At 36.7% G+C, this 11263-nt stretch overlaps 1 protein-coding gene across 1 annotated transcript in view; it reads right to left on the bottom strand.

The window, feature by feature from the left end:
- cd109 (CD109 molecule) overlaps positions 1-8703 on the bottom strand; it is a 41584-nt gene extending 32881 nt beyond the window's left edge. Inside the window, exons 1-12 of the mRNA XM_035908951.2 lie at positions 8633-8703; positions 8019-8185; positions 7907-7935; positions 7035-7271; positions 6553-6678; positions 4561-4600; positions 4120-4201; positions 3949-4042; positions 3412-3526; positions 1836-1945; positions 1486-1728; positions 291-392 (exon numbers count right to left, since the gene is read on the bottom strand). Of these exons, the coding sequence (XP_035764844.2) occupies positions 291-392; positions 1486-1728; positions 1836-1945; positions 3412-3526; positions 3949-4042; positions 4120-4201; positions 4561-4600; positions 6553-6678; positions 7035-7271; positions 7907-7935; positions 8019-8185; positions 8633-8703 (1416 nt within the window). The remainder of the gene's footprint in view (positions 1-290; positions 393-1485; positions 1729-1835; positions 1946-3411; positions 3527-3948; positions 4043-4119; positions 4202-4560; positions 4601-6552; positions 6679-7034; positions 7272-7906; positions 7936-8018; positions 8186-8632) is intronic.
- Between the last annotated feature and the right edge of the window lie 2560 nt (positions 8704-11263).

Below are 11263 nucleotides of genomic sequence, written 5' to 3' on the forward strand. Positions count from 1 at the left end.
CAATCCATTATTATTCTTATTATTATTAACTAACTTAACTTTAATTTGAATCATAGGCAGGACATAAAAACTGAATGTTTATAATTATTAAGCAAATTTAAATAAAACAAATGGTTATAAAGAAAACTTTTTCTAAGTGCACAGTACAGTGCATGTGATTGAGGTGTGTTTAAAGGACATCTAAGGTAACCATAGACTATTTTGGCATATTACCGCTCATTAAATGCAGCATGTTTACAATGCTGACACAAAGGTCATTTTAATTAGTTCCTTGTGTTCTTCAGCTTTACCTCTGGAGGTGTGAAGGGTTTCTGAATCTGCAGGTAGCTCTCACTGGGGGATGTGTAGCTTCGCTGTATATATAGATTGCTATGGCTGTCCTCAAAAGAAGCCTGAGAAGAAAAAGAGATACTAAAGATTTTAAATGTAATTTGAAATCATGATCATGCTTTTGGGTTTAATTTCTGTTTTAGTTAACACCGTAAATATTTTTCATATAAATTTATTTATCTATTCAAGTGTAATTTCTTTTGTACGTGATTTTCTTGTCAGGTGTTGATTTTTCACAGTAGATTACTTTATTCTTGCCTGTAGCCATTAGCACTCTCCACCTAGCAACTACAGAATAAAATAAGCCTTTAGCTTTTTAGGTACAATATGTGAGTTGTAAAATCCTGCTGTTAAATAAAAATACATTTAAGCAAATAAATGATAATATCACAAAAAAAAACCTACACAAGATAAACAATATTAAACAAACATGTTGTGCCTTTTCTTGTTAGATATTAAATATGATAAAATCATTTTTCATTATACAGTTACCTTTAAAATGTTGTTTTGTGTTATGAACATAGTTAATGCCAAATAAATCTTTAAAAATCACATAATTCAGTTGATATTCAGAATTATCATAACACCATGATACAATAAAGACATATATTCCAAATTTTTCATAAGTTATACTTAGCCTATTTTCTAAATTAAACCTAAAATTGAAATTAAATTAGCTTTCAGTTGGCCCCTGAATTGGTAAACACATAATTTTGTCCCTCCTCTATGCAGGTGAGACACCAATTTATATTTCAGCGTAGTGCAATATGTCCTAAGACTTTAACGCATTTTGCCATTTCTTTCGATATAAATACATAATATTGAAAAAATATCAGCAGATGTTAATGATCTGTCTACAGAGTATATTTGTTCAATTTAATGTTGACCAGTACATTTGAAATCATATGTTTAGCAGTGCAGTGACTCATTTGTTAATTAAAATTTAAATATTAAATAAATTAACTAAATTAAGAAATAAGCTGTGTCTGAAAGGAAAGGCTAAACAGATCAAGTAAAGCAATAATAATTTTCAAGATTTCTTAACAGAACTAAATGCCTTGTTACTTAATCCCACATCCAGACATTTTAAAGTCAAATTTTGAAATAATCTGTTTTATAATATTTAGTCAATGAGGGTATTATTGTATAACTTACATCAATACTGAGAATGTCTGTTTCACTCATGATTTCAATGCTGAAAGGTATGAGTCCATCTGCAGGGACAGGAAACTTCATTTCTGAAGTTCCTGAACTGTTTGATGTTTTAAGCTCCGTGTCTGTCACCATGGCTCCGATCCAACCCCAAAATCTTTGCTTTTGCTGAATTACTGAAACTTCAACAAAGCTTTGGCGATCCTCCAGTGACAGTGGCTGATTGTTGTATGTAGATATTTTCAGCTACAAAATTAGAAAAAAAAAATAGCATATTTTTTTACATTAACACTGGAATATCTGTTATCTGTACAGCTCAGACTCTGCATTTCACTTAAATGCTGCCTTCTTACCCTGGCACTGAAGGTTAAAGAGGGCCTCAATAATTTGTGATATTCTTCAAAGGAGACTTTATATCTGGTTTTTGACAAACTTACTGTTGCCGTACTGTTATATGTAATGCCTGAAAAATGAGACATAGTCACAGGAGTCAGCACCACAAACAAGAACAAAAGCTGGTTAGATTCCAAACAATAATGTACACTATCTCCCTGACTTTGTAATTAAAAAATAAACTATAGCAGTTTAAAGTCCCACAGTAGAGAGCAAATGCAATGCATCTGAAAAAAAACAACTCACAGCGCTTCACTTGTTTCCCATTTTGTCATGTTATAGCCTTATTATAAAATAGATTAAATTAAAGTGAAAGAAGTTTGCTTAAAATTCTGGCAAATTTATCGTATGTCGTGATATTCAAAACGTGCAATGGTCCCATTAACACTATGCATAACTTAGCTGTGTGTGTATGTCAGGCCAACCAAGCCACAAAGTCCTAGAGATTGTCTGTAGACCTCTAAAATTGTAAAGAGGCACAATCTGGGGTAGGGTACAGGAAAAAAGTATTGAAGGTCCGAATGAGCAGACCAACCCCCCCATCCAACTTAATGGTGCTTGTGAGGTTCTGTAAAGAAGAATGGGAGAAACTGCCCAAAAATAGGTGAGCCAAGCATGTGGCACCATAGCCAAAAAGACTCAATGCGCTTCAACAAAGTATTGAGCAAAGGCTATAAATACTTATGTACATGTGATATTTTTGTCTTTATTTTTAATAAATTTTGCAGAAGTTTTCAAGCAAATGTTTTTACTTTATCATTACGAGATATTCTGTGTAGAATTTGGGGGAGAAAAATGATGTTTTAATTTCCAATTTGGTAATTAGGTTGAAATTGTCATCATCATTAAATATTTTACATTCCAACTAATTTCTGGAAAACTCTGCACACCTGAGTTAATGTCAGGAGCATGAAGGGGAAAAAAAAACTTTGTAGAGAAATATATAATATAGCCTCCACACACTGTCCCTCTTTGCTCCATACCTGACGAAGGTCACACAGACCGAATGTTGTAACTGAATACATATAATGGTAAGTGAGACAGTGTGCAGAGGTTACCGTATAGTATATATTTCTCTAGAATATCTCAGCTAATAAAATGAGAATTTAATGTTAACTGTCCTGTATCTTGCCAATAATTAAACATCAAAATAGTAGGAGAAGTAGGAGATAGTCCACTGTTTTTATCTGAATTACACCTCAAGGTTTCAGAAGATTAGATTTTTCGCTGTAATTTTGTCTCTGTTTTCTTATGATTGTGTTTTCTTCAGAACTCATTCAAAATAAGAACATGGATTAAATAATGTAATACACACTAATTTTCACAAAAATATGAGCTTGGACACTGAGTGGAATAAAACTCTACGCCTGGAAATGCTGAAACTCAGAAGTTAGAAGTACTTAAAACAATGTATGAAATACATGCATACATAACATAACAAAAAGTAAAGAAATAAGCTGTAAATTGTCACTTCTGATCTATACAACCAATCTTTTGGTATTTCAAGTTAACATTTATAAATAAAATCTGAATTACCTGTGAGGTATTCAGTCACATGAGCCACAACTGTTACGTCCTCAGCGTTTCCCTCGTAGTACATCATTTGGAAATAATCAGGAGCATCAAATGTGAAGCTTTCAGTACCATTAATCTGATGAAAAGGAACACTGTTAATGTGTTAAATCTATGATGGTTAAGTTTAAATAAACTGTATATTCTCAAATGTTGTAATCAGGACAGGAGTTCTTCAGTCAAAAATGATTTAATCAATATAAAGAGAAGGTAATTAGTAATCTTAAGCGTTGATATATTACATATATCATTCATGTTGTATTATTAGTTTACGAGACAGTATAAATTTATGTTTATACTACATTTAGAGATATTTTTCACTGTGCAGAAAACTTAATATTTAGAAAAAATGTAATTAAAAATGCTTTCAGTCTGTAATTTTATTTTAATAGTTTAAATAAAGGAAATAAACAAATTCAGATAGTGGGAGAGCCTATAATGATAACTGTACAGCTGAATATTAAAGGAATAATTACACACTGATTCCACTGACATACAAACCTCTCTGTCCTCATAGTAAAACTCGACAGAATCGTAAAAGTGATAAATGAATGTCATATTCAGGTGTCCCTGAACAGGCTTCCCATAAGTGTACCTGTGGATGGAAAGATCATAAATAATCCTGAGGAGCAACTTCGTTCACACACAAACTGGATCAAAGCCAAGTCTCACTTTGCTGTGACGGAGCCCTCCAGATGATCCTCACGGTAAATGACATCCGGAGCATCGATCAAAACCTCAAACTTTGGCAGCACTGCAACCAAAAGACACACACACGTTGGATATTCATATCTTGTGGGGACATCTAATTGACATAATGCTTTCCCGAGCTGCTTACCCTAATGAAATATGAATGCCTAACCATAACCCAATTGTAACCCTGTTACTAAAACCTCATTTTGAGTCTCAAAAATGCCTTCAAACTTGTGGGGACCAGGAGTTTGGTCCCCATAAGGACTGTTGGTCCCCACAAGTATAGTAAACTTCCTATTTTTGGTCCCCACAAAGATATGAATACACGCTCACACGCACACACACACAGAATTAATATGTTTTTATTCTTCAAAAGGAGGAAGTTGTACATGTAATGCTGGATAGAGGAAACATCCATACCATATTGAGCCACAGTGAAGTACTTCATACTTGAAATGTCCTGCAACACACAGAGGATCTTTATAACATCACCTCTCTTTGTTCTTTTTATAAGGAAAATCTATTCCTTCATTCTTTCACTCAGTCTTTAGACTCAGACTTTAACTGGTGTGTATAAATGTTACAGCCACATGGAGGCGCCAGAAGTCCCCTTCACATTCACAGCACGAGTTGTGAGTTACCAAAACTTAAGATAGTTGTTTATATGAAAGGGACTCTTGCCTGTGCTGCTATTTATCCATTCAATTGTTCCGATGGAATCTGCCCTGTTACGGAGTTATCCACTGCAGAGAGGTCCGATTACTCTCGTCATTAATCACGCAAGATCAAATACATTTAAAAAAACGCAGCAGTGATTTCTCTGACCAGAAACCATGCACAAATATCAAATAAAAATATCCAAGAACCAAAAAATATTTACATTTTGTACTTTTGCTTATCTCCAAAACAAAGGGTTAGGGCAGGGGTCTGCAACCTTTAACACCCAAAGAGCCACTTGGACCCAGTTTCCACGCAAAATAAAACACTGGGAGCCACAAATACTTTTCTAAATCTAAAATGAAGATAACACTGTATATATTGTTTTTTTTTTTACCTTTATGCTTTGTGTGAACAACTAAAGTAAGTAAGTAAAGTTTATTTATTAAGCGCTTTTCACAGACAGGCAGTCACAAAGCGCTGTACACAAATATTAAAATAAACAATACAATCAATAGACATTATACAAAATGTAAAAGATCAAATGTAAATAATGTAAAGAATGTAAAATACGTAGATCAACAAAAGGCTTGTTTGAACAGAAAAGTTTTTAACTGCTTTTTAAAAGAATCCACAGAGCAACTAAGGTGTGTTGCTTATGAACTCCATGAAGTGCTACAGAGAAAATTACATTTTATTTATGTAATTAACACATTTTGAACTCTTAAAGAAATATAACCAAAGGAAAGACACCCAGCTGAACTAAAATGATCCAGCAAACAAAAACTGTTGTGAGCCGCCACCCTTATATCGCCTTTCGGCTTTTGGAGCTTTGACCTGACTTTTAAAAAATAACTGGGAAAAAAGCACTATGCTGCTAATAAATGAAAAATAGATATTTGCAAAATTCTGCCTAAATATGTATTTTACCTGGTTAATGTGTGTGGCGGGGCGTGGTCTGCAGCGCCGCTGCAGGGGAGGCGGACGCACCTGAGCTGCACCCGCAATCACGCCTCGTTGCCTTAAAGTCTGTGCTCTCTCTGCTGTTGTGTTGTCGGGCTGTGAGCTGCAAAGCTACAGCCGGCTGTATGCGTACAGCAACCGTGTGTGAAAAGTGGCCAGTAAAGAGATGCTGAAAAGCGTGTTCATGGAAACATCGTCGGGTCTGCCGTGATATGTTTACAATAAGACTTATGCTCCTGAACCTCTGCGCACAGCGTCTGCAAATCGGGGCTTTCATCTTTACGCAGGACTGTAAGCTGTCATCTGTGAGGCGAGCGGTGTTTGTTTTTAACATAGTTCACAGTGGAGAACAGCTGCCGACATAATGTGGATCCGAAGATCCATAATTGGCCTACCCGGGGTCGAAAGTCTCGATAAATGCACGGCGTTTCGGCGGGTATACCGGCTTCCGCGAGTGTGACGCTTATTTTGAGCGATGAAAAAATAATAAAATATAATTTTATTTTTATATTTCAAAATCACAATAATCTTCCAATTTAGAACTACAAGTTAAAAAATAACTAAACACAAATAAAATGCAAACCTGGAGATGTGGAGGTGAGACATTTTTCATACTGTGCATTAATTATAGGTTTCCTGTCAAACAGATCAGTGCCACTGACCGCATGAATGTCTTTGCACAAAAGATCTGACTTTGGCAGAAGCAATCAGTGGTCAGGTGGATTAGATTGAATTATCAGAGGCCTGTCCAGCTTAATTACCCTGCAGAGGTTCACCTGCTAAAGGACTTACTTTGAGTGTAGCGATGATGGTCCACTGACCCAGAGGAGGGTTTTCAGACAGCTGAAACTCTTTGGACACAATGCCAAGGACGCTGTCTGCAGCCAGCCACTGCCTGAGCAGGTTTCCCCTCGGATCCTGGACCAGGAAAAAACGTGCTGATCAGACGATTTTCAGAACTTCAGTTTGTGCTTTGAAAAACGTCCAGCAAGTTTAGAGGCAAGTGACTGATTTAGCCACCAGTGCTGACGAATGCTAGTGAATGCTAGTGAAAGCTAGTGCAAAGAAGAAAGTTCATGGCTGGAAATTAATTAATTAAAATGATGCTGATATGAATATGAAGTATGTGTAACAGAATTAACTCATCATCCAATCAACCAGACGCAGAAGTTGTCCAAGTAAAACTCCCCTGAGATCTTTTAAAAATAGTCTTTGATCTTGCCCTCTTGTCCTCTCTTTCTTCTTTGCTTTTGGTACAATAACCTCATTCTTACCCTGATGATGATGTCCACGGGACTGATGAAGGGCTTCCCATCAGAGTGAATGGAAACAACTCTGATCTTCACCGTCTGCCCAGGTAAGTACATTACTTTGTCTGTTTGAATGAAGGTGGCGATATCTTCGAGATCCAAGTGGAGCTTTGTGGAGCTGGAGAACACCTGGACTTTTCCTCTGTGACCTTTGACCTCCAGTATGTAGGCCTCCCAGTGATTGGGCTCGCTGTCACTAATCTGCAAGAATTCACCATGGAAGGAAATTCATCAACACTTAAATGACAAACAGTCACATTATCATCTTAACAAATTTAATCTGGCATACAGAAAAAGCAGGTTTTGAAAACGCTCCAAGTTTAAAGTTAAAAGTTTCTCGGGTGTAATCTGAACCGTGGAGGACTGAGAGCTCGCCTGTGGTCCAGATGAGAGAATTAGCCAAAATCTGCTCAACATCCATTTGAATTTTACCTGATGGTATCCGTTTGTGCTCTAAAGAATCAGAGTTACGCCTCTACCCGCCGACCTGCTCTCAAAACAGAAAACTGGTCTTTGTTCTGGGCTCTGGACTTTTACCAGGAAGTTGTTTTTAGGGGCCACAAGGGGGCATAAAAACCCACAATTTCAGCTATGTTTTTAAAGCTGAACTGTAAAATATCCTGTTTTCAAAAAGTAGTCCAAAGTGTTATTGTTTATTTTCTAATGAATGTGTGTCATATTTAAAAAGAAATAAGGCAGGTATTAGCATAGTGGGACATAGTAAACAAGTACAGTAAGTGCAAACAAAAAATAAAACTGACTTGAATTGTAGAAAGCTCAGACTGACTTTACAAAGACTGAGCTTTATATTTGTTACAGAGGAATTTCTTACTTACAGGCGGCAAAGTCAGCAGTGTGGTTGAACCTTTAGAAAGAGAATTTCACAGTGAGGTTAGAGCTATAATTAATTAATTAAATGTAAATTAATTGTTAGTGGCAGATACTTACCCCCTTCAACTTTAACAGATTTTGAGGCCATTGTTAGGTTTCCATGAACAATGTGAGCAGATACAGTGACCGGTGAAGGGATCAGGATGGTGACTGATATAGATGTTGGGATTCCATGTTGGAGGGCTTTGGGAGCGAGGAGCAGGTAGGAGGGCTGAGGGTGGGGGCTGAGGAAAAAAACCCATAATGAATAAATATATTTATTTATACCCCCCAAAAAAAACATCATTAAGAATAACAAGTTGGTGTAGAAAACCTAAAAGGGCGAATGGAAACAGAAACCTTCCCCACTGTGAACATTTATTATTTTATTGGAACTAATTTATTATAAAAATATGTACTTACATTAGTTTAAATCTATATCTTTTAATCAACTTGTGCAAAAATGACTGTAAGGCAATAAAACATGTTTGTAAAAATAATGAACAATCAGCTTAGATTCAATGAATTTTTAACACCACTCCTGCAGTTTTGAACTGACTTTTTATTTCCTAAAATGTAGGAAAATGTATTTAAAAACTGTAGATACACAGATGAGCAGAAGAAGAAAAACACTCATGAAGAAGCAGTTTAAACTGTCCAGGTGAGTCCTGTATTTCAGCCTGTGTGCTTACCTGTTTGTGGTTTTCTGGGCGGCGGTGAGAACGATGAGGCTGAAAATGCCCCACACCTGGAGACGCTCCATTTGTATCAATGAAATTCACTCCAGAGAGCTTATCTCAGTACTGAAAGCAGGTAATATCAGTTTTTGCCTTCATACCTGCAGACAGTAACCACACCCACCTCCTACTTCTCATCATCATCATCTGATATTACCTGAAGAATTGAACCAGGATCAGTTTACCTGAATCCCACTGGGAGGCTTTTATTTCTTGTGCTCTGATTCAGGTCATAATGACAGTAGAAACACATAAACAGGCAAATATTTACAGCAACAGTAGTACAGCAAACCTCTCCTGTATATATATTTTTGTATCACCAGGGACATCTAGTATCAGAACAGAGTCAAGCCAAGATCAATGATTGGACAATTAGTTCACTTCACTACAGTTGTACCTGGAGCAAGGATTGTCGTCTCCTCTCCAGAAAAAACTGGCAGAACTGATCATCAGGTTTTACATTCTGGGAACCAGACCTGTAAGTGATCACAAAGTTAAAGCAGGTGAAGAAGAGAGCCCACCTGGTGTGTCTAGTGTTCAGTCATTTGGTGGCTTTGAGTTGAGCGAGGTTTATGTTTTTTGTTTCTGACCAAATTATTAATGGGTCCTCGGCTCCCTCAAGCCAGCGTTTCTGCTCTTTGAGCTCCAGTTTCGCAGCCAACAGTTCCCAGTCATTGTTGTCAGTGTTGCATTTAGCTGGGGGGCCACATGAGAAGCAGGCAAAAGGATACATTTGCTCTCCTTTGTACTGAGATTAACTTGTGCAAATTTTAACCACGTGAAAAAAATTACTCATAACCATCTCACAGACATAACATTATGTACAGCTACTTTCATTATCATTTTTTTACTCTTTTTCTCCAATTGATCCGCGTTAATTTCAGTAATAACTTCTTACAGTAATAAGTCCACCACAACCATTAATTAATCTTTCAATCTTAAATATGATCAACCTCTCTCTAATAATTGGCTATGTACCACAGGTCTTCAAGCTAGCAGTAGTTAAACCGTTACTTAAACAGTCATCACTTAATCCAGAACTCTTAGGTAATTATAAGACAATCTACAAACTTCCTTTTTGTTTAAAAATTCTTGATGGTCATTTATTATCTTACTAATAAAAACAACTCAGTCATTTTAAATTCTTGGATGTAACCTTAAAGCAAGGTTTAAAGCATAAACCTGATGTTGTCACACACATAAAGGAATTAATCGCACTCTTATTAATTTAACACTGATATGAGATCAGTACTCGGTATCAGCAGATATCTTAAGCCAGAATATCTGTCAGAACTGGAAAAAGTTGCATTGAAGCAGTTTGTTGAGTCTCAGCTGATGGCTGTGCAGCACTTTGATCTGCTTTTTAAATGAGAAATACAAATGATCTGACTTGGCTTATTTCTCAATTACTGATCAGAATAAATAAATAAGGAATACAATGGTGTGAAAAAGTGTTTGCCCCGTGCAAAAACAAACACTTTATCCTGAAAAAGAAGGAAATTTGAGCAACAGACAGAACTGGAGAAGACTCTTGAATAAGAGGTGAAATGTTTTCACAAAAACTGGACAATTGTCACAAAAAACTGTTTTTCCTAGGAAAAGGTCTAATGTTTTGCTTACCATCAAACTCGAATGATTCACTGATCCTTGGCACAAATTCCAATTGTAATGGGAATCAGACACAGTGACTGAATTCCCACCAATAAGGGAACAAGTGGAGGTTTCTACACAAAGATCCTTTCTTACTGAACTGCAGCTCTCACACTTTACGTTTTTGACACGACCATGTGGTCTTGCAGGGCTGCCGTGGTCCTTATGAGGATAGTACAAGAGCTCACATTCATTACAACTACAAGCCTCACTTAGTGAAAGTCAGTGTTCATGACTCCACCATAACATGACCATAAAATGGCCTGCATGGCAGAGCTTCAAGATAAAAACCACTGCCACCATTTTTGTGTGACACACACTGTAAGGAGAAAAACCTCAGGAAAGCAAAGACTCACGGGCTCAGAGTTAACTCATGTACATGGACGATTCCTGTGCATGATCTGTCAACTACAGAGTCAGTGCAGGAATGCGCGCCGAGCATCTGCTCAAACTTTATTATATACTGTCTTACTCACGTAACACTCATGGGTGGAGTACAAGTTAGGAAAAAACAACTTCTTATCTGGTGATTGCATACGGAGGCTGCACAGGATGCAGCCTTGCAAGACAAGGAGGAACAAGTTGATTAACGATCTTGTAGTGGGTTAAAACAATACATGTGGGTGTTGTCTAAACTTGAGCAACTTCTTCATGTGGTCACTTTGTTCCAGTTAAAGAAATGCTGACACGCTATGTACAGGCATTACTGTGAAATTCAAATAAGCTAAACATAAACAATTATAAAGGTAAAATCTTTTAACACACACACACACACACATATATATAGAATAGGAAATCAGGAAGGGAGCAAACACTTTTCACACCATTGTATTTGGAAACTATAGGACTGAGGGATGGCTGTGACCAAATCAGCAGCTGTCCAATGTGACTCTTGTTGTTATAGTAACAGCTGTGAAAGCTTTACCGATCGGGACT

Source organism: Neolamprologus brichardi, chromosome 15, assembly GCF_056152115.1.
Source record: "Neolamprologus brichardi isolate AB-2024 chromosome 15, ASM5615211v1, whole genome shotgun sequence".
In the NCBI taxonomy this organism is placed as follows: domain Eukaryota; kingdom Metazoa; phylum Chordata; class Actinopteri; order Cichliformes; family Cichlidae; genus Neolamprologus; species Neolamprologus brichardi.